The sequence below is a fragment of the Lineus longissimus genome, chromosome 5, assembly GCF_910592395.1.
Source record: "Lineus longissimus chromosome 5, tnLinLong1.2, whole genome shotgun sequence".
In the NCBI taxonomy this organism is placed as follows: domain Eukaryota; kingdom Metazoa; phylum Nemertea; class Pilidiophora; order Heteronemertea; family Lineidae; genus Lineus; species Lineus longissimus.
This window is the reverse complement of record NC_088312.1, coordinates 16,331,689-16,356,829: the sequence shown is the minus strand read 5'-3', so window position 1 is coordinate 16,356,829 and position 25,141 is coordinate 16,331,689. Positions and strand designations below refer to the sequence as shown.

The 25,141-nt window shown below is 40.3% G+C and overlaps 1 protein-coding gene across 5 annotated transcripts in view; it reads right to left on the bottom strand.

The window, feature by feature from the left end:
* The window catches only part of LOC135488778 (oxygen-dependent coproporphyrinogen-III oxidase-like), a 215,130-nt gene that overhangs the window by 121,175 nt on the left and 68,814 nt on the right, over nucleotides 1–25,141 (bottom strand). For all 5 annotated transcript variants that reach the window (XM_064773594.1, XM_064773592.1, XM_064773591.1 and 2 more), the window contains one exon: nucleotides 17,912–18,030. In XM_064773594.1, coding sequence (XP_064629664.1) covers nucleotides 17,912–18,030 — 119 coding nt within the window. The remainder of the gene's footprint in view (nucleotides 1–17,911; nucleotides 18,031–25,141) is intronic.

Sequence of the window (25,141 nt, the reverse complement as noted above, 5' to 3'; positions counted from 1 at the left end):
GGAAACAACATCCCAGAATTCCGTCCAATTTATACCCCAGCAGTAGCAATATTTTCATTTTCAAATTTTACATAAATGTCCGTCCAACTGATTGTGTTATTTTGATTTAATTTGTCAATAATTGAACTTAGTCCAATGTTCAGCTTTTTGTGTCAATAGATCCGTCCGATGATTTTGTCTTGCAACATTATGCAACTTTAGTTTTATACAAATTTCATTAAGCTCAAATCCGTCCAAAAATTTGTGCTAATAGTAATATATCTGTCCAGTTATAACTATGTCACTTTCATTGCCCTCAAATCCGTCCAACTACTTCATCTTTTATGATTTTGATAATATTCATTTATTTTCAGTCACATTTTTTTCCCTGACAATTTCTGTACTTTTAGGCCTACTGTGAAGTAAAAGAGTTGTTCAGTCTTTCTAGCCTCTATATAATTTACCATCTGATTGATAAAACTGAACAACTATTTGATAAAATGTAGGAATTAAAGTTTGGGCACATTCTTGATTTGGCATGTAGAGCAAATGACCTATCCAACCAGTCATCATCATTTATTACCCCTTTGGCTTTGTTGACTGTAATTTGTTCTGCTTCCTGGGCAAAATATCTATGAAATCTTGGATGTTTTCTGGTTCATCTATATATAACAAGTAGCAATCACAGTCATGGTAGGCCTATAGTAAATTAGAGTTCTGTCATCCTAGCAGGCTGGGTCACTTGCTCTGTCATGTCTGTAGTTTTCTTTTTCCAGCATTTATTGGAAAAAGTGATGGCTAGCTGCACTGACGAGCACCTGAAATGGGCGAAACATGGCATAGTCAAATCAAGATGTGCTTATAAATTTTAAACATAGTTAAACCATGTGCTCTTTTCTCTTTCAGATCTGACATGTGGCATTCGGGCTCGTATGACAGAAACAATTCACATTACGGAAACAAAAGCATTTACAGATTTTTATCGATATTATCTGTACCTTGAAAAAGAACATTTCAGAAACACAAGTTATATCTTTTAGTTCTTCTGTTGTTAGTTATAGGCTTGATTAATATCTTTAGCTGCCTAGATGGACTGGATTCCCTGCTCCTCCCCGAAAATTTTGATATGTCACAAGCCTGGTTGGAATTTTTAAGTTGCTCAGCCCATTTGAATTTGTAAAAAAGACGGTTGCCATCTTGGAAAAATTGTCAGCCATCTTGGATTATGGTGGCCATTTTAGATTTTGAGACTTAGGGTATTATACCACATCTCCATCTTGCATGTCGTGGACAATTCGCTACAAATTCCCATGAATAGGGGATTTTTATCAAAATCGGCTTAATTTGGCTGCATATTTTGGCGGCCATCTTGGATTTTGGCAGCCATCTTGGATTTTAGGATGATGGTCCATCATCACACTACTCAATCCTGGAAATTTAATTTAAAAAATCCTATTAATAAAGGATTTATGATGGAGTTTTCTGGCACTGGCTGTTCATTCTGGCGTCCATCTTGGATTTAGGCGACCATTTTGGATAAAGGCGGCCATTTTGGATTGTCTGATGAAGGATATCACAACACGACTCCATCCAGAAAATTTCATCAAAAAATTCCTAAAAATAAGGTAGTTATGTGAGAATGTCCTTGTTCTGGCTGTTGATGGCAGCCATGTTGGATGCCGTTTGACCTTTGACCCCCCAATGCATTTTCCTTTTATGCTGCTTGGTCAAAAAGATGCAAAGTACCGACCTTCAAATGGCTATAACTTTGATTGCATAGGAATTTTTTCATTCTGTAAAAGCCATTGACCTTAGAATTGCTGCTGCTTTCAATTTTGCCTCTTACCTTTACCATATCTTTTAAGCTTAATTTTGACCTGAACACCCTAGTATAAGGGTTAAAGGTTGCATGTTCAAGAGTTTAAGTTTGATAGGCAAGCTTTATTTTTTAATATTATAATGAATAAAAATTCAGAGATGCCTATTCAATTTCAAGGCTTCTTTATTCAATCAACTTGTATAATACAGTAAAACAAGACCAAAACGTGAAGGACAAATCAGCTAAGATACAGCGTCTTCTTTCCTGATCCTGTCAATCTCATGGCTGACTGGTTGATTGGTTTCGTGTCACCAGTTCCACAGCATGCACAGCAACACCACTTTGCCAGTGGAGACCACTGGAATGACTCGTAGATTATAGACTGCATCATCCTGTAAACGTGAGAAAAAATATCACTTTGTAAAAAAACACCATCAAAATAAGATACTTATTATCAACATTCCCGATTATGTTACAAAAACAATGAGTAGTCTGTGCTGATACGCGAAAACCGTGAGAGGATATACAACCCTGTATGGCTTGCTGTTCATGTTGGTGATAAGGTAAAACATAAATGTACAAAAAAAAGAAAAACTTTTGTGAAAAACTAGTGAACTGGTGAGGGGGGGGATAAAATCAAGTTAATAAATTTGAAAAAGTTCACCCTTATTTACTAACGTTCACCTTGGTAGAGTTTGGACACATGGCTTGCAATGCATACTTTACTTCCCTGCACATATGTTGCAGTGTATTGCATTTGTTCATGTACCGGTATCGGGTATGTAACTCAACTGTAGGCTAATGTATGGTAAATAATGTAGGCCCAGTTCATGCAGCTCCTTACGGTTTTCCGTTTTAGCATAGACTGAGAATGGCAGTTTTATTGTTCGTTAAAAATACCTCGCTATTCCAGCAGACTACTTCGTCGCTATTATTTGTGTACTCTGACCAGTGTCACTATCAAAGGGCTACGATATCATTGTTATTTTGACAAGAAACATGAGAAAACGTCTACTTCTTGTGGAGCGGTCCGCCATGTTTGTTCATCTAGCATTCGGGTTTGTTTTGATTACATCAATGATGTTTATAAATACAAAGAGGCTATTCTTATAAAAAAGTTTTGTCTAAATTTCATAGTCATTCTCCTGTAGTTGTTATATATATGTGTAATAGATAATTGTGAAGTATTAGGCCTACGATTATTTCATTCTGATGATTGGGAAGAATTTTTTGCAACACCGTTTTGTGTATAAAATGTACTATGGCGTTCATGTGTGTTTTGATCTTCGACTTCGACTCAATGACTGAGCAAATTTAACGAGACAGAAAGCCAAAAACGGTAACACTTCCTATGTAAACAAGCTACAGGAGTCATTCTATACTATGACTTTTCAAATAACAGTTGTCATGGCCAACTGTAACTAGCAAATCAAGAGAAAATACAGAGAAAACTCACCCTGGTTTTCTGTGAAAACATCTACCGTACGTAGATGAACTGAGCGCATGAATCTGGGTTTCTCTACGTGTCTTTTATCGGCAATATTAATAAGAATTAGACCAAATAACCCCACAAAACGACATGTTGGCATTGAGAATCAAAATATATGGAAATACCACTTTCCAACTGCTCGTTATGAAAAATTTAGATTAGAACTATGTTTTGAAGTGAACGTACACACTCTATATACATTCGTAAAATGGCCATCACTTTATCAGCCTCGGCTGCAATGCCTTAGGGCAATGCCTTATGTATAGCGCGTTCAGTACATTACAGAGACAGGTAGGATCGAGGCCGTTTTGCGACCCTAACCCCAACCCTCAACCATCATTACCCTTCCTTTTCACTGGCATGATATTGGCAAGACTGCCAAGAGGTCGTACTGGTGGCTCCTTGAGTCAATTGCTTGTGGTCATACCTGGGCAACCAATTCAAGGGGTCTGGGATCAGGTTTTTCCCACACCAACATGTTGCCGAATGGTTAATGCATAAAAAATTGGTTGGAAAGGGTTTTTGCAGGCCAAGAGACTGGAAGACACTTGACTCTTGAGGAACACCAGACTGATGAACAAAGAACCTGAGGAACATAGAACCTTCTTCATACCTGGGAGCATAAAAAGCCTGCTAGTGAATATTGATTATTCGTTAGAAAAAAACAGAAGATCTGCAAAACCAATAGTACCCCATAAAAACATACATTCCTCCTTAAGGTGTCTTCGGATCCCACCACGGCCCATGTGGAATTCGTTCAAAAGTTTTATTAAAATCTCAACAAAAAAAAACGCCTGCCCGGTTTTTGCTTGATTATTCGGGATTATATCCATTTTAAGCATCTTTTGGATATTATTACTACGATCTCAAAAATCAAAACAGTGTATGTCGGGGGGGGGGGGGGGAAACTCCCCCGAACCCCCCAGAAATTGAAGTTTGATTAAAAAACAGTGAGAATAATCGTGTGGTTCTCTCGCGGAGCTCAGAATAGTCGAGTTGCTTCATTCGCGCGTTTATCTCTTCTGGCGGCCATCTTAAGTCAAATTTAGGCCCTTTGAAACGAATCCATGGACTTGAGAAACATTGTTTACATTGGATACGTCGTATGCACGTTAACCATAGTAGCGCTTCGCAGAAAAGCCTAAAAGCCTTCGGCTTTTCTGCTGCAAGCTTATTAGATACACCCACCATAAAAATGTTGTCACTTCACGTACAACCATGATCTTCAAAAAGGCAAAAAATCAATTTCCAAGATGACCGCCTGGAGGCCAGAAAGTAGGTCATATGGCGAAAAAAAAAAAAAAGGCTGGGCATATTGCCCAAAGCTAAAGCTAAAGTTTTAGCCACCTAGGCCTAGCATTGACGAAACGGGCTCCGCTAACAGACGACAACGGACGAAGGACGCCGCGGTGTCGTATAAACTCCCCAGAGGTGAACTAAAAATGAAGAAATTTTAAGATTGTAATCGATAAAAGTTTCTTTCAGACGGTACTGAGGTTTCTGGTTCGTAGGTCTCAAATTACTAGAAAATGTTATGTGGACACGAATGAGATTACAATGAGTTGGGTCATCAATTCAGAAAAAATTCTTGTGACCCTTATATAATTAGGCCTACCAAATGGAAGTTCTCAACTACCAAATTCTGCGGAGGAGTTGTGAGGTCTCACCCTTATAATTGAGGTTTAACCATTAATTTGAGTTTGATCAAGGAAGCATCCTATGAGCAGAGGGATGGTCCAGTTTTAAGTCCATGATGATGATTCATGCAAGACATTTGAAATTGGCATGCTCCTAGCGGGCTGTTTAATTAAACGGCCAGGGGCTATTGTGCTTACCGTATAGATATTTGGTGCTTTGGAATTCATCCTGGTTAAGAAACATTGTACATGTATAGTATATAGGTCAAATCAAATTCGGTACGACATGTGATGTATCGTTGCTTGGAGTAAATACCATAAGAATATCATCAAAAACAAGTCACCAATAAACGAGATATTGCACTTTTTATCTTTTGGCCCCTTGGTGGCCAAGTCGAGAATAAGACTGGACTGAAATTCAAGGTAGGAGGTCAACTCATCTAGGGGGTCCTTTGTACAAAGTCTCAAATTCATAGCCTGAGGGGTTAAGAAACGTGCTACAGTTACGCTCAAATGGCCAATTTACACCATTTGACCTCTGTGACCTCGACAAGTATGTCAAATCGAAAACCTGTATCATATGTGATGTAGCCTTACTAAGTGTATCTACCATAAACGAATCAGTAATAAGCAAGATATGGCACTATTCAAATTTTTGGTTTTAGCCCCCTGGTGGCCAAGTTGAGAATCAGACCGGACCGAAAAATCTGTGTTACAAGTCATCTGACCTAGGGGGTCATGTGTACCGAGTTTGGAATTCATAGCTTTAGTGGTTTAGAAACGTGCCATAGTTACACACAAACGGCCAATTCACACCATTTGACCTCTGTGACCTTAAAAATAAAATTGAAAACAAGTCACTATTAAGCGAGACATTGCACTTTTTACCTTTTTAAGTTTTGGCTCCCTGGTGGCCAAGTCGAGAATTAGATCAGACCGAAATTCGGTGTCAGAGGTTATATGATGTAGGAAGTCATGTGTACAAAATTTCAAGTTCATAGCTTTAATGGTTACGAAACATGCCACAGTTACACTCAAACGGCAAATTTACGCCATTTGACCTCTATGTCCTTGAAAAGTAGGTTAAATCAAAAACACGTATAAAATGTGATATATCCTTGCTAGGAGTACCTACCATAAAAATTTCATCAAAAACAAATCACTAATAAGTGAGAGATGACACTATTTATATTTTCAGTTTTGGCCCCCTAGTGGCAAAGTCAAGAATCAGACAGCACCAAAATTCAGTGTCAAAGGTCATCTGACTTAGGGGGTCATGCATAAAAAGTTTTGAGTCCATAGCCATAGCGGTTGAGAGACGTACCACTGTTTTTGAAATAGAATACGACAGACAACGAACACTGCGGTGTCGTATGGACTCACCGTACCGGTGAGCCAAAAATGACCAATTAGCCTTCAGTTAAGGGCAGTTTTTTATCTGACAGTAAAAATGATAACCCCCCCCCCCCAACCAGAAAAACCTAGTTGGATCCATACTGGTCGTACTCACTTTTGGACGATGAGGTAATTAAGCTTTGCCCACAACTTTTGAGATGTATGACGTGTCGGGTCTCATCATAGCTTATGATTTGAGTTGCAGATAAGACAGGGTATTTCGTCATAACTAATGATTTGGGTTGCAGACAAGACAGGCTGGGTTTCGTGGATGGTAATTGTATGCGGATTTGAGGAGTTGCGTCTCACAGATGTTAAGTAAAGCTTGCAGGCACGACCCTCAGGGCTGCAAGAAATGCACTATACTGGGAAAACAATGGTTGGGTCTGCAAGTGGTATATTTCTTGCGGAATTGAGTGTCTGTGGAATGGACCGTTTGGTTAATAAGCTGAGTCTTAAAAAACAAATGCTACGGCAGTCCAACTTAAGATCGTGCCAGCATAGTGGTGTTGAAACACAATTGATCACAATCCAAAAACTTCTGACTACGCCATCTGTAATTCAAGCTAAATTTAAGAAACGAAAACAACAGATGCAACACTGACCACAAGGCAGCTTGAACAGTCAAAACAGAAACAATCCTCAGCCATATTTTGAACAACCATCAAATACGATAGACTACCATCATTTTTTGTGGCACCAGATGCACTGAGTGTGTGGATTGAAAGGACACCCAAGTCACCGAGGATATTAAAACCTGTTCGGTCCGTTTGGAACTAGAGTAAATCAAGTAAAGGTTTGTTTATGTTTGAACTTCGTAGATGGTTGTTTGTGTTTGAGGTAGAAATTGATATTATGAATCCTTGTTAGCTTAGCCTACCATAAAATTTTTGTAAAAAACCAGACAAATATTAAGAGTTCTAACACTTTTTGTGTTTTTTGTTGAGAATCAAACTCGACAGACAGCACACCTTTGGCATGCCAAAATATTACATCGTTGAGAAGTTACGAAGGGAACTTTCATGATTTTCAAGAAGCGGCAACTATGGGACTGAAAAATCGCTGAAATTGTAAACAGAGGTGACATATCATGAACCATAGTAAGCTTAGTGTATTATAAAAATTTGGTTAAGATTGGACAAATATTAAGCCAGTTCTATCTAACACTTTTTGTGTTTCATGTTTTTGGCCCCAGGTGGCCAAGTTGAGAAACAAACTTAACCGATTCTTTGAGGTGCAAAACTTTAAGCCCGCCCTCTATCAGCGCACCAAATTTTGAGCCAAATTATTTTGTTGTTGAGAAGTTACAGAGCGGAAGAGAATTTTTATGATTTTCAGGAAGTGCCCCCTATGGGACAGAAGAATTGCTGAAACTGAAAACTCGGGTGATATATTATGAACCCTTGTTAGCTTAGCCTACCATAAAAATTTGGTAAAAATCAGACAAATATTAAACGAGTTCTAATATATTTTGTGTTTTTTGTTTTTGCCCCCTGGTGGCCAAGTTGAGAATTGAATTTGACCAATTCTTCGATTTGACACACCTTTGGCCGACCCTCTATTAGCACACCAAATTTCACGCGAAAATATTTTGTCGTGAAGAAGTTACAGAGCAGAAGGGAAAACGTGCATCCGGAAATCGGACCGGGATGATTATTTTGGCATGACTCGATCTTCATATGGCCTTTACTCCTTCCACTATAATTATTTAAATTGGATTGCTTGTGTTGTTTGGAAGCTACAGGGTTGAAACGAGCTCAAAGCTGGCACAACATACTATTTCAATGTCCCTTTACTCCAGGGAACAATTATAGTAATAATGTCTTTATAACTTAACTCTTTCAGCCCTATGACCGTGTATACACGGTTTTCATAACATTTCCCAGATCCTGCTACCGCATATACACTGTGACGCCGAAACCAGTTTCTCGTTCATCATTGACGATCTCAAATGCGATTGGAGAGCCATCTACAGGTTGCCACTCGACTAATAGACTTTTGGGCTTCAAGTTAAAATTCACAGACGATATTTTGTTCGTTTTAAGTCCACAGGGGGGCGGGTTGTTGAATCTGATTTCGTGACAGTCGTAACCATTTTTTTCCTGCAATTTTTCCTTTTTTTTCATTCCATTATTGTTAATATCATTCGGAATCGTTTTGGACATTGTTTCTTTGTATTCTATACCAGTTCTCTATTATTAGTATCAGTTTATAAAGACTCATTCAAAAAATTTTCAAGGAAATGTTCCTTTTTAGCTCACCTCTTAGCAGAGGTGAGCTTATCCCATACCGTGGCGTCCGTCGTCCGTCGTCGTCGTCGTCGTCCGTCGTCCGTTAGCAGGGCACGTTTCGTAACTGTTAGAGCTATTGAGTTGAAACTTGGTACACATGCACCCTTATGTAATGACACCTTAGAGACCAAGTTTCGGTCCGATTCGTTTCATGGTTTGGCCACCAGGGGGCCAAACGTTAAAAGTGAAAATATGCAATATCTCCCTTAATAGTAGTCGGGACATTTTGAAAAAAATATGGTAGGTACTTCTAGCAAAGGTGCATCATATATCCTCCGGGTTTTTGATCTGACCTCCTTTTCAAGGTCATAGAGGTCAAATGGTGTAAATTGGCCGTTGGGATGTAACGATGGCACGTTTCTAAACTGCAATGACTATTGATACCAAATTTGGTACACATTTACCCCTTAGTCAGGTGATCTCAGGGACCGAAGTTTGGTCCAATATGATTCACCACTTGACCACCAGGTGGCAAAATCCAAAAACCTTAAAAATGTGATTATTCCTTAACTTCTTGCCCGATTGCCACCAATTTGATATCATGGGTACATCTAACCACCATACAGTATATGTCACACAGGTTTTTAATTTGACCTTCTTGTCAAGGTCACAGAGGTCAAATGGCATAAATTCGCCGTCGGGCCGTAACTGTGGCATGTTTCTTAACTGCAATGACTATTGATCACAAATTAAGTACACATGTACCCCTTGGTCAGGTGATCTCAGGTACCGAAGTTTGGTGCGATCTGATTTGCCGTTTGGCCTCCAGGGAGGGGGCCAAATCCTAAATTCTTCAAAATGCCATTATTCCTAGTAATGACTTGCCCGATTGGCACCAATTTTATATCATAGGTACATCTAATTCTAACAACCATTCAATGTGTCACCCGGGTCTTCTTTGATTTGACCTACTTTTCAAGGTCACAGAGGTCGAATGTACTGTAAATTGGCCATTTTGGGGAAATTGTAATTGCTTGGACCTACATCAAACCTAACACTACGTGACACAATACCATGCTCTTTATCCATCTTTCCTCCACATGAGGTGAGCACAATGGCCCTGGCCATTTCATTTGCAATAAAAGTTGCTTCTGCCAATTCTTTTGAAAAATTTTGAACTCAATAAAAGGCAAAATTGAGGAGACTCAGAAAAATTTACAAATTCATTGCTAACAATAATCTATATATCACTGTAACGTGGGGATCAATACCTTTCTAATGGTATCGACAAATAGTGGTAGGGGTAGGAGTTTTTTTAAATAAAATTCTGAAATCCAGATTTTTCCTGAAAAACGGCTATGATTTGGGAGTTGTTGCGACAAAATCGGCTAGGGCTGAAATAGTTAAACTAAATAATTTGTCATAATTACAAAGGATTTGCATGAAATTACAAGAAATATATAGATTCAATACCTTTGTTGATAATTAAGCAGGTTTGTTTACATTCATGTGTACATTTACTACACTGTGAGTGTATCTATACATGACTTGAGCCACAGAAATTATCTCAAAATGGTTGATTTCAGCACTCATGAAATGTTTAACATGTTTAATGAGGTTAAAGCTATTATTCTCAGTGGAGGTTTACTCTAGTATGAGTAGAGTCTGATTGATTTTGAGCCATTAACATGTGTTTAGAGTGCACATTGTGACGAAAGGTTCTGGCCTGAATACGCTAATCTAACGGCATTCCACTATTTGGCCGGATTCTCGAAACTTTGAGATCGTCAAATGGAGTGGATATCGCATAATTTCTGACAAACTCTGCTAAAAATCATCATTTTATTGTTCTTCAGCTATAATTAATTCCCTCGCAGAGATTCATTAGGTAGATTTAATACTACTGCGCTTTGTACCGACCAATATTCCAAGCCAAGCCACCGTGACAGGTCTTTTTACCTTCCAATCATGGTCAAAATTTTGTGAAACTATCGGCAATGAGAAAAAAACTGATAACCTTAATCCAATTACAAGAATCTAATCAAGACATCTCACCTAGTCAGTTGAGTGGATGATCGACTTTATATACCATTGATTCGAAGTGGATTTTATTCCACCTAATCTAATTTATCATCACTTCACACTTAACAAGACGGCTGTCGTCTACATGCAGGAGCACAGAACATAACTGTGCCACTGTGGCATTGCTTTGGATGCTGAATGCCTCCAACCGCAAAATACAAACATGGCTGGCAATATGCAAATTTTTACACTGTTGCCCAATACCGCCAACTTGTGACATATCGAAACTAATCTATTTTATATCAAAACCTCAATATCATGCAGACCTCTTCAACTTTACTTCAAATTTCTATCTGCTGGAATAAAACAATAATATTTTTTTGCATATTTTATGCTTTTTGCCCCTGGTGAGCTAAATTTCAGTCGAATAGAGCTGAATTTTCTGTCAGCAGTTGGGCTGTTCTTCCTGATGGTCAGATTTGAAGTGCCTTGGTCTTACGGTTACAAAATTTGTTCATGGATGGATGAATGGGTGGAAGGACGGGCACTACTCGAATAGCTATTTGACTAGCTCACCTGACTTTGTCTGTTGGGCAAAAATGCACATCCACAACTGAAAATATTTTGTTTCACAGTTGCCACATTTTCAACCAGATGCATTGGTCCTTGTCTGTGTTGAAACTTGAGGAGAGGGAACAAGACATGAACTGATACTTCAATAAGCCAGTGAACTGACCTACTAACTCCTGAAAAGCAGGTTAGATTGACATAAGTACTACATCGTTGGTTTTTTTTTCCAGTTTTGGCCCCCTCAAAGCCAAGTCAAGATTCAGATCAGACCAAAATTTAATCTTTGAGATCATTACTGACCTAGGGGTTCATGCATATAAACTTTCAGCTCAACAGATTATTGGCATCCTAATAGACGGAGTTGATTTTCACTAGGGTATGCATCGAAATGATGTCGAAAAATACTGACAAAAAGAAATCTGTCACAACAATGTGATACCCTAGTGATAGTTCTTGGCGTTTTTACATTACGCGTAGAGAAATCCCACTGTATCATTACTGGAATGAACCCCTTTAAGACAGAGCCAGATTGGTATAAAGGGACACAATGTCTGAAAGTGAAAAAATCCCTTGATGTATTAGGTTTGGCCTCTCGTAATGACAGTAAGGCATCTAGCCTTGTAGAGAAGAGAATCAGCACAGCTAGAAAAGCCGCTTTTTGCCTTGCCTATAAGGGATTTTAGTTTCCTGGTTTGTCAACTGATGCTACAATGTATTTATTTAAATCAATAGTCCAGACTATGTAATGCCATAATTCAACCTGTCAAGATTTTAAAGCTCTGGATTCATTCCAAGGAAGTGTTCTGAAACGTGTGTGTGGCCTCGGTAGGAGGTCTCATCATTCTAAATTGTTAGCGGCTCGCAGGATTGAGAATGCAAGCTATTTTGTTGAGAGTGAAGTATGCTTTATACAGTGTGTTCCAGAAAAATTGTAGAATTAAATTAATAAAAGTGGCAGTACAACACAGCTGTAGGGTTAACATAAGGTCTTATCCAACAGGTAATTTGTCATTGCAACCAGCAGCGTAATAGGGTCTTTCCTCGGCATAAAATTACTGCCCACGCAGAACTACCTGATGTAACACACATCTCGCGGTTCACTGCTTTGGACAAATTTGTCACAACATGCCGAAATTAGGCCTAACCGTTGGTAATACTCGGTTTGAAAGCCGTTTTTGAAAGGGTATGAACTGCCGTGCGTGGTTGACTGATTGTGTTTGTCAGTGTTCACTGGTGATGGTGCACTACACTTTGGAGCAGAGAACATTTATGGCACTTCAGTACCAAACTACGGACAATGCAGAAGAGGTTCGGAGATGTTTTCATCTGCGTTTTCCTAATACTGCCGTTCCAACCGGAAGGACAATTCTTTACAACTTCCACAAATATGGACGTTTTGTCACGTGGAACGTTGTCTGTTACACCCCTCGCAATTATCCTCCCGACCACTCCTACCCAAAAGGGAACACTCGTGTTAAGACAACAGTCTGGATTGGCTTACTTGGAGACATTGATCTAATTGGTCTGGTGTTTTTTGAGGGAAGTATTAACGGAGACGTGTACCTTCAGATGTTGGATGACACCGTTGTGCCTGCACTCAGAGCTTTTTACATGCGTAATTTTGATGGACGTTTCATTGATATCTGGTAGTTCCAAGACGCCTGCGCACCCAGGATTATTGTGAGAGACTGACTCCGTGAACTTTTCGGAACCACGTTGTCGCTTTGGGACACGAACGAGAGTGGTCGCCGAGGAGTCCAGATTTGACGCCCCTAGACTTTTTTTGCATGGGGCAACCTGAAAAGTAAAGTCTTCTTCCCACCCCAGCAGACATCAGAGAACTCCAGCAGAGAATCACCACCGAGGGTGACAATCTGCGTCAAAGAGCAGGACACGGTATGGTTTGACGTTCTTTCCTTGAAATGTGGAATTGCACTGAGAGATGCATTCGACTCGGAGGCGGACAAGTTGATGGCCACAACCTTAATCGTTGAATTTCAAAAACTTATGGATATGCAGTGTAACGTGCTTGTCGGCTTCTGATTTAACGCACAGCCCTGTGTTATTCAAGCTTTATGTGTTCATGAGTGATCAATAATGATGTGGAAGTCTTAACGTTGAAATTATTTGCTTGTATGAGATCTCAATTTGAGGCTGGTGATTCAGAACATAACAGTGAGCACCTATGGGTCCTGTGAGAGCCGCCGACACGAAACAATTGACCCCCGAAGTGGAAAGATTAACTGTTTCTGAAAGCAAATGTTACTGTAGGGTCTTGTAGCCCCTTAGTCATGTCTAAATGGTTGTAAATTTCCTTTGGCTGGGACCATTCCGTTTGTTTACACAGATGCTGACGCTTTCCGCACCATTGTTTGGCGTTGGCGCCTTCACTGCATCCAAGAGTAAAAATCAGACATCATGCAAATTTATTGTGGTTTTAAAAATATGTGCATTGTCTTTTGACCATGAAGGCAGTGCCGGTACATGATCGGTCAACATCTTTTCTTTTATCATTTCATTCGCGCTAACACAATGCAAGAACAGGATGATTCATCATTGGCTCTTCGTTTGGGAGGAGAGACCAGATTAAAATCCACCAAGATGGCGGCATACTTGATTCAAAAATAAGCAGTGACAAGTGGATTAAAATCATCCATTTCACTCATTAATGTTTGTTTATTTATAAAACCAAGAGCCACAGTTGTTGTTAAGAATACGCAGTTTACGTAGATGTTAAGGTTGCAACTGTTGGTCGAATGGGGAATCATTCCAATAGCCTCCCTTTAACTCTTTACATGCGCTAGCCGCCGCTGGTCGGCGCAAAAAACTTACGCTGTTCTCCCAGGAGCCGCCATTACTCGGCTCCATTCAAACAGTGCGAAACTCCGGCAAGCCGACTACAAGCTACTCCAACTTTAATGTATCGTAATTTCTTATTGGCTGGCTCCATGGTGACCCTATTTGAATGGCCAATAAGAGATAAGCTTCTATTTTCTATTCAGGTCACTCCGTTCTAATTTAGTATTCATGAGGCATGAATAATAACGATGTATTGCCTATTGGCGGGGTTCCCCAGGAAGTTGACCTCGTCGGCCATTTTTAAACGTTTCTTTAATCTTTTTTTTTGATTGACGTGCCGCATTGTTCGGGACCAGCTGGGTTTATTTATGATAGATTTATTTGATTCAAGCTCCGGATCAGAATTTGAAGGTTTTGCAGATTCAGATATCAATGTTTCGGTAGGAAGTGATGATAGTGACCGGGACTTAGATTTTTATTATACACATTTTGTGTCGGATGAGGACGATAGCGACAGTGATTTCTCTGGCTTTGAGCCAGTGGAAGACCCGGATGATGGAAAGTAGAAAATTTTACGGCGATTTGTAGAAATTTTTTTCTCTCCAAGTTTGCAGGCCTTGTTCTCAGTTACTTTTCGTTAGAATTCAAAATAAATTACATGAGTTTATGCGGAATTTAATTCTTAGTTACTCCCCAAAATTTTAGCCCTGTACTATGAACAGCAACGGAGATAATATCACTTATGTAAACACTACCTGAAATACGGCCGCGTCAGTGACGCGCTCCCGGGAAACTATATCAGAATAATGACGCTGTGTATTCAGGACTTTGATGCTATGACGCACGCGGGTCTAGCGTATGTAAAGAGTTAAGTTGTTTATTGTGGAATCGCAATCAATCTTCTTATTCTAATGTTTAATGTCAACACAATGCAAATTGTTTGGATTAGTTTAATTGTCTACTATGCTTGTTTACGACCACTTCTACTGATCACCTCATTGCTGCGCAGTAATCAGGGCTTTAGATAACTTTTTTGGTCAGGAAGTCAAGTACTTCCTTAACATTATTGATAAACCATTTTGGGAGTTTGGGGTTTTAACTGGCATTGCAAATACTCCCAACTTGTCAGTACTATCCCAGGCTGGGCGTACAGATACTCCCAATTTCCTAAGGTTGGAAGTATAAACTCATGTTATGCAATGCATGTTATGTTATGCAATGCATGTTGTGATCCAAAGTTCCCTTGCATCTCAAACCACAGAGCAAGTGTAGAGCTTGTCCTATTTCGCCACCTCGTCGTCTTAGCTGATAATGGCTGTTCCAGGCTTCATTATTCATGCTCCATTTCAACAGCTGGACAGTCGACGGGAACCCCTGAATTCCGAAATGAAAGCCCTTAAACAATGGAGCCAAAGCATGACAGACTGGTACTGGAGTTCCTCGTTGGTGGCACTGCCGTGCAGAATTCGTAATTAGATATTCTCAATACCAGTAACCTTGAGATTCAGTAACCAATCACAGCTCTCACTCTGGGCACGTGCCACTAGGATGACTTCACCGGCCACCAAATATGGTCAGCTACTATTGTAGTAAAACATTTTCATTCATAAAGCTGTATATGCAACATCGTTCATTGGCCAGCCACATGATTAACAGGACTTGGGCATGGTAGAGTAGCGCCAGCGGGGGATTTTGGAACTAATTGTGACAGACTGACTATTTGGCTGAGGAGTGTGAGGCGGGCGGACGGTGAAAGTTTTAAGTTTGACGCCAAACACATTGGGACTCGGGGTTTTTGGACGTCAGAATACACCTTCAGATATATTAGAAAGCGTACGCTGAAATCAGATGTTCATTTAGGGGGTGTCACAATACGTTTTTGGCCCAGAAAACCTGGTGTATTGCTCTTTTCCACGGGCGTATATACGCCCATACGCCCGTTATCTAAAGCCCTGAGTAATGTCATGGACAGTTGACTTCACCAGGTGTGGACTTAGCTTCGCCCAACCAACAACACCCTTTGTATCATAGTGACCAATAGCTTTGCTTGTTTGTTATTATTGTAATTCTCTTATATATTATACGTTTTCTTAATAAAGTTAGTTAGTGTTAAAATACAAGTTAAGATTACATGTCGCTCCATCCAAATACTGAACCCAATGCACAAATGTAGCAAAAATGGGACTACACAGTACATTAGTAGTGTAACTAGGATGAGGATGGAAATAAGGTTGCACACGAGCATGGATACAACTTGATACACCTGACATTCAGGTAGACCCCAGATATCAATGTTTATTGATAAAAGGAATTCAAGTGTGCCAGAGAATGTGATTATTGTATGAGGAAAAAGGGAGATGTGAACATATCAAAAACCAACACCAGAAATAGAAATATAGTCAAATTCTGATCCGCCAATGTATATTTTTAGTATGCCAAGGGCACTATTCCAAACTATCAGATCCTCTCCCTTTACCCCAGAAGCATATGCGAGTTAATATTCCATCCTCCCATAGCACGGCTTTGTATCGTCCCTTGATTTTTTTTTCATTTTAGCAGTGTATGGTACCCCTGGCCCAAACCGGGTACAGACCGGGTGGCCTGGTCCAAACTTGGCTATAGAGAACTTCGTTGTTATATAGCTAGCAATACCCAAACCGAGGAACAAATGTCATCATTGAAGCGAGTGCAGTGCTGCTGCCTCTTTTTTTCAGGTGTAACATGTGTAACCAACCAAAGACTTGTTATAGATTTATATGCATTGTGGTGAATGATAGAACTTGGGGATAATTTGGCAGTATGGATTATTGCGGACCAATGACATGCAGTGTGTGGATGTGGCACATACTGGGTGCAGTAGCGAAAGAGTTAAAGGCCATAACTCCAGGTATTTTGCCATTTTCTGCTGTAAGACGATTTCAAAAGTGTACCTAACACTTTATACAATACAGAAAACCCAATGCAATTAGCTCCATCCATTTTGAAGATATAGCCAGATATAGCCATCAGGCTAGCAACTGGCTTGTTAGAGCCAGGCGGCGGGTTCAGCAAAAGTTGTGATGTAGATCAGGCTATTGCCCTACTTGGGAGGACAAATATCAATGAATGCTCTTAAAATTGATATATGAAGTCTGTTTTTCATTGACATTCAATATACCCTATAATAAGGCAAGGTAATACAGACAAATTTATACCATTATAGTAAGAAATCAAACATCAGTCTGATCTTTGTCAGTAAACTTGCCGCCTGACTTCACTTAGAAACCTAACCAAGGCTGTTACATAACATGTAAACAAAACAGTTAATCTTGCTTTATCTCTGGACTGGGTGCTTCAATTTTGATCAAACTTGATTTAATGCGGAGCTTTAAGTCTACTCTTTGAGGATCTGTACATGTCATGCAATCATAAAAGCAGGAGTCGTGGCCTTTAAGAGCACTCTGTAAAAAAGAACCCGAAGGCCTGCTATGGAATGTATGGAAGGATAAGATGTTCAGGCAAAGATTAATAGTTTAATGTGTCTTTTCCCCAACCTTATCATTAACTCTGTATGAGAAGCCACATCGCTGGTTTACATTCGTTTCATTTTTATAGTCAGCCCACATGAAGAAAAGCTTGTTAGCAGAACAATTTTCTTCAGGTGAAAATATATCGTAGTATTGAAAATTGTGAAATAGTCAGAGGGCCAATCAAAATCATAAATCTCTTTAAAATACTCAATACTGTCAGGATTAAAGTTTCAGGACAACAAAGACATATTAGAAATACATGTCAGTTATGCGCTGCTATATGCTATTGAATTTAAATCAAGATAACAAATACTGAGAAGAGAAGGAACGATTTGTTTGTTTTGTTTTGGTTTCATTTGAGACAGGCTAAGAACAAAGGGAATGACTTTGAAATGATGAGGTTGAGTCTACAATAGCTTTTACTCTAAATTAATGTTATTTAAACTTGATTAATGGTTAACCTGGATCTCATCTGTTGAGCAGCTCCAGCAGGGAGTTCACCTTCCACCACAGAGATGTTGACGCCAGCTTTCTCAAACACATTCCCATCTGACAGTACACATGTGATGCCACCACCGCCCTGAAATAAAAAAAACATCTTTTAAAAATATTCCAATCTACAGTTTTTAACGAAGAGTAGTGCACCCTGTAAAATCAGTTCCCAAAATTGCAGAAAACCTGGCAGGCTTCCTATATTAATGAACTGTCATTGTCATATACCACAATATCGCCATAATAGCAAGAAATTGAAGGTAAAAAGGCAAGTTTTGACATTTTTGACCCGAATCCCTCATGACATGAAAACATCGAGAAGACTTGAGTTGACGACGTCACGATCTCATGACATTGTCATGACTGAGCGACGTGGTTGAATTCCAACGCAATAATGCAGAAAAAGGACGACAATGAAAATGACGTAAAAGTCATCGGTCTTTCAACAGTCAGAGTCTGGATTGCACGAGAAATGATCTCGAGCATTCCGTGCAATAAAACATTTTTATTGAACGTTTGTATTGCACGCTCAGGTCATGTGATAAATGTTTCATGCATCTTTACTGCACATTTCTCTCAAAATAAAGACTGCAAAGTTATGAAGAGCAGTGGGGTTTGCGTTGTCTTATAAAAGCCGGTCCCTGGAGCACTGTCCGTAATTTTGGTTGAATTCGAATGGATTTTTGGGAGGTTTCACTGAAATGAGATAATGTCAACAAGGTTCCTTGTGACCATTTGCAACTGAGTAAAGGTCGTGTAAGCATGACCAGGCCGCAGCACACCACCTAGATGTTTGTCGTCTACAACAGAAGCTTTGTTTTTTCTGCATTTAACCTGGCCAAGGGCATCTTGACCCTCAAGCCTTGGAGCCACTTCCGTTACACCAACCCTTGACGCAACACGCAGATCTGCCTGTATAAGATGGTTCTGTTATTCCTCACTAGATGGCACGCTGCCGCCAATATCAACCAATCAGATGGCCTGTAACAAGAGCGCACTTTGATCAGCTGATTTTGTATTTGCACATGTCAATGCATGTTGACAGTGACAGAATGACAAACACCAATAATCAATAATGGGGGAAAAATATTCATAATATTATTTGTCATGCAGGGCTGTTCAGTCACTTCAGCACATTTTCATATCAGCTATGAGCCTACACCAGCAGCATTAAAATGTGCACTTGTTTAACCTAAGTCAAGACTAAGTAACAAAGCTGTCAAAGCCGAGGACACAACCATTGGAATCGCCATTAGACTGGTATTGTTGGTCCCGTCTTGCAGGGTATGCTACAGACTGCTGGTTGATGTCATCGATAACTTTAAAAGGATGTCTCAATCCGTGACATCGTCACACAAGCCACTCAAGATGGTTCATGGTCTAAACAACCTTCCTTCTAGTCTTCTACGTTTAAAAACACTATGTTGAAAGTGTATAATGGTAGCACGCCAAGACTGGAGGCGAGAATGAAAATAACTCAATCATGAAATATCACAATTGTGAAAGCAGCATTCTGATTGGCTCACCACAACTCGAAGCGCACGATATACAGAATTATGGCATGCTTTTCTTTAGAGGTATGAGGGGAGGTAATGGACCAATTAACTGATGGTTCAGAATGGGCCAAGGGACTCAAACCTTGTTTCACAAAAACGTCTCTACAACAAAAGCTACTGAACGGAATCGACTAGAGAGATTCCCCATCCACTGGTGACAATGGTTTTAACCCCATGGTAGTGGAAGTATCTGGTTGCGTTTCTTCTGGACCAGCGTGTATAGGTCGTAATCAACTGGTCAGCAGGAAACTCGAAAAATGTTCGTGAAATAAAGGTCTGCATACGAAAATGTGGAAGAGGCATGCTCAGTTTTAAAAAGTAAATGGTATGGCAGTGGAGGGAGGTTTTATGTATAAAACCTCTCTGGGCAGTCTAACTTGAGACTGTGTCAGACTGTGACTGTGTCAATGGATGTTCAAACATGAAATGGTCACAATCAGACATTAAGACAAGTTCTGACTATGGGGTCATCCACTTAGTATGTAAGCACTGAGAGGGTGTATGAATTTGGGCCTCTAAAGTGTACTCCGGTACATTTTTGTAATAAAATTTTGTATGGGGGGGGGGGGGTCTAAAAATCCTAATTTTGATGTGTACATACCAAATAGATGGTCGCTATGCCATCTGTAATTAAAGCTGAACTTAAGGAACAACTAAAGGCCTGGTGGCCTGAATAGCTACGCTGGCGGATTTAATAGCAAGGAATGAGATGAATGACAAGAAAATGTAGCAAGTAGTATATGCGAGTACCAGAATGTAGGTTTATTGTAAATAGGGAGATGTGGACAGACTAGATGGAATCAAGCCTAGACAAATGGGGCCAAATTCATTGAGGGCGTTCAACTTAAAACAACGTTTAACTACTGAATAGACAGATTCAGGTCCTTCATGTAAATCTTCACAGAATATGAATAGGCCCTATAACTAATCAGGGAGAAGTTACACACGTCTAATGAATTTGGCCCCTAGGGTGGATGACAGTTGTGAAGGCTTTATTTGAACTGCAGTGAATGAAGTAGTTGAGGGGTTCTTTTGTCACATCCGCTCTTCAATACCTTCAGTGCCTTTGCTCCAACTATGTTTAAGCAGGCCAGCGCAAAACTGCTCTTTCAATTCCTTTAGTTTGATACCATTAACGCGACTGCCTTCCTCTAACGGTGTTCAAGTTGTTTAGTGAGTCATAAAAGTAGATCAGGGTAAACCTACTCTTAAAACACTTTTAGTTTGATATCAAACACGGATGACACCTTTCGCTGTAACCATCTCCAAGTAGGTCAGTTGGTTATAAAAATGGGTTAGCACAAACCTACTGTTCATTATCTTTATTTCGATACCAAACATGACTACTTTAGCTATAACAGTCTTAAAGTAGGGCAGAAGGTCATAAAAGTATGTCAGTGCAAATCTCTCCTTCATTACCTTGACAATTTCCTTGAGTTTAGATTAGTTCTTGTGACACTGCCCTATTCCCTCCCATAAGTCTACAATGCAGTCTCTAGATTGTGACATGAGGCATGATGCCGTCTCTAACATTGTGTCATGTAGTGTTAGGTTTGATGTAGGTCCAAGCAATTACAATTTCCCCAAAATGGCCAATTTACAGTACATTCGACCTATGTGACCTTGAAAAGTAGGTCAAATCAAAGAAGACCCGGGTGACACATTGAATGGTTGTTAGAATTAGATGTACCTATGATATAAAATTGGTGCCAATCGGGCAAGTCATTACTAGAAATAATGGCATTTTGAAGAATTTAGGATTTGGCCCCCTCCCTGGAGGCCAAACGGCAAATCAGATCGCACCAAACTTCGGTACCTGAGATCACCTGACCAAGGGGTACATGTGTACTTAATTTGTGATCAATAGTCATTGCAGTTAAGAAACGTGCCATAGTTATGGCCTGACGGCGAATTTACGCCATTTGACCTCTGTGACCTTGACAAGAAGGTCAAATTAAAAACCTGTGTGACATATACTGTATGGTGGTTAGATGTACCCATGATATCAAATTGGTGGCAATCGGGCAAGAAGTTAAGGAATAATCACATTTTTAAGGTTTTTGGATTTTGCCACCTGGTGGTCAAGTGGTGAATCATATTGGACCAAACTTTGGTCCCTGAGATCACCTGACTAAGGGGTAAATGTGTACCAAATTTGGTATCAATAGTCATTGCAGTTTAGAAACGTGCCATCGTTACATCCTAACGGCCAATTTACACCATTTGACCTCTGTGACCTTGAAAAGGAGGTCAAATCAAAAACCCGGAGGATATATGATGCACCTTTGCTAGAAGTACCTACCATATTTTTTTCAAAATTTCCCGACTACTATTAAGGGAGATATTGCATATTTTCACTTTTAACGTTTGGCCCCCTGGGGGCCAAACCATGAAACGAATCGGACCGAAACTTGGTCTCCAAGGTGTCATTACATAAGGGTACATGTGTACCAAGTTTCAACTCAATAGCTCGAACAGTTACGAAACGTGCCCCGCTAACGGACGACGGACGACGACGACGACGACGACGGACGACGGACGCCACGGTATGGGATAAGCTCACCTCTGCTAAGAGGTGAGCTAAAAATTTCCGTGGTCAACTACCTGTTTACTGTTCACCATTCACTTGCCCGACTGTCCGGAATATATCATACATTTATCTGACTAACCCGCTCATATTTGGCTGAGATTAAAACAATATTCAGTCTGTGCGGTGCATATTTTTTTGCCTGTTTGAAAAATGGTATTTGTCCACAAAATATATTGTCAACGTGGTTTTAAACCCGCTAACTCACGCATTCCGACGGGTTTTCAGCTGGGGAATCGGTGTCCAAGAGAATGAGGATAATCCAGTCATGTTGTAGAAGGTGGTGCATTAATTCAGTACATATCAGTTGACATCTCATGTGTAAAAAATATTCAAATTTGATCTAGTCCTAAAAATATTGGCCAGCACACAAAGTTCCATGTCATAATTTGAATCTTTTTTTTTCAATTGAATTGATATTTGCACTCATGTACCGCAAAATCCAAAGAAAATTTGCTCTAATGCGGTGGTTCAAAAACATCATCTGAACAGATGAGTTTTTAACTAGGTCCACCGTGCAGGTACAGTCCAAACAAATTCAGATGTCAAGGGTTTATAAATTTATTACCTGGATATGCTGGTGTAAGTAATTTAGGCCAATGCAATTATCGTTGAATGGGCAAATGGTTTTTGTTCAGATCGTGCAATTGGAGGGGCGAAGGCTGTACTCAAATAACATTTTGATGGCTTCCCATATTATTCATGCCTACATACCATGGTGTCTTCCTTCCCATACCTGCATGGTCAGTGAGTAACGTGTTAAATGCCCTGAAGATCAAGATGTGTATGATTTTAGTCCTCACCTCCTGGATATAAGACCAGGAAAGACTAAACTTTCAACAATCAAGCAAATATGCCAGATATGATATAATGCCCCATCTGCCACCGGTTACAATGTGTAGCGTATAGGCCTACTTAAAGCCGACGGGTCAAATATACATTCCGGAGTAAGACTGAAGCCGAGCTCTCTGAAATGCTCATGGTGTGTATTTGGAACTTCTACTGAATATACCCATTACCCCCAGTGCACGAAGCGAAAGCGAGGCAATCTCAACAGACACCGTAGGGAGCACATTGAGGGAGAGCGACCAGAGATCATTGTATATAACATTTAGATGAAACCGTCTGAACTCGATTTAATTACTGGCAAAAAATTAAAATTTGCTGGAAACAATGTATGCACACATTGATTTGTGTTGTGTCCACACATTTTGTTTGGACGAGCGGCGCGGCCGGGACTACCGGGGGTTGGTTGGACTAGAGGATTATTTTCGACCATTTTGGATGGGCCGTTTTGGAGAGATACCGGCAGATGATTAGATTGGGGGTTATCTTTTTAAAACGGTAAGATAAAGGGCCTGGAGTCTTTTTATTAGCCTGTCCTTTTTACCTGAAGTTTTCCTGCGAACGTCACCTGTCATTCTGTTGCCCGATAATGTGACCGGGCCCCGGTGAATGCCGGCCATCAAACACAACACGATAGAAATTGACAAAACGATTGATTAAGAACTGAACCGACAGATAGAATGTTCAGGTAGGTGATACACGGACCGAAGAATATCAAAACACAAACCGATACAACCTGAACTATAACACAACGGTTGGACACGAACCGCAGTTCGGTTCGTGATTCTGTCAGTTCGTCCGCGTGTCGTACTCTAAATAATAGCATTATGGACCAACCAGAAACAGAGTAGAATGGGGTACGATGCGATACTTGCTTGTAGGACTAGCTGTAGAGGGTCATGTGTAGCAACCTCAAGTTGTTAACTTTTGCGGTTAAGAAATGTGCCATTGTTACACTCAAATGGCCAATTTACTCCATTTGACCTCTGTGACTTTGAAAAGTAGGTCAAATCAAAAACCCACATGATATGTGATGTATCCTTGTTAGGAGTATCTACCATAATTAATATAATATCTGAAAACAAGTCACTGATAAGCGAGATATTGCACTTTTTACCTTTTCACTTTTTGGCCCCATTGTCAAAGGCTATCTGATGTAGGGAATTATTTGTCCCAAATTTCAAGTTCATAGCTTTAGCCGTTAAGAAACATACCATTCTTAAAGGGCCAATTCATACCATTTCACCTCTGTGACCTTGAAAAGTAGGTCAAATGCTAGGAGAATCTACCATAAAAATTATATCGAAAACAATTCACTTATAAGGGAGATATCGCACTTTTTCGGTTTTTACTTTTGGCCCGATTGTGGCCAAGTCCAGAATTTCCATTTCCTGTGGAAATGTCATTTTATTAGTTCATACCTACCCAGGTCAGACTTTTGCATGTGTACTCCATTCGGACACACCCGAGCAAGAAATAATGTATTTGTAATAGAAATCTCTTAGCTAGTTCGCTTAGCTACACCTAGGCGGCGCCCCTATACAGCCTCTGCCTTGTGTGAGCCGCCATCCCTAGTACTTATTACTCGAGCGCACCGAGTAAGTCCCGTTGCTGTGGGGACAGGCAGGGCGGGTAGTCTGACCTGGGTAGGTATGAACTAATAAAATTTTATGTCGTTCATACTCTACCCAGGTCAGACTTTTGCATCGAATACCAACAACCAAAGGAAGGAGGGTAAACGGTGACTTACCGAGGAGTGAAGTGAACTGTCTCCCAGCTGCGCAGCAGAACCCAACGGGTGAGACCAGGGGACCCAGAGAAAGAATGCTTGGGGGAGACCCGGGCTAGAGGTCAACAGTCCCTTTGACAACAAAGGGAAGCATAACTGGGAAAACCCATCCCCTCCTAGACGGGGACAAAACCACCTCAACACGGTATAAGCTCAGTACATATCGTCAAGAGACACAATTGTGGAAAAAAAAAATTGTTTTTTTTTTTTTACAAGAAGGAGAGCACGCCCCAGAATAACATGGAGCGGCCTCACTGATTAACTCTCAAAAGTCCTAGGCGGCTGAACCCTAGGAGAGCTGGACGGGGCGAACGCGCAGGCCCGAACCCGGCGACAGTCTATAGAACAACCCCCCCCCCCCCGCCTAAAAAGGAGGGAGGACAAGACAGTCAGCAGGAGAGAAAATCGACGAGTGGTCTAG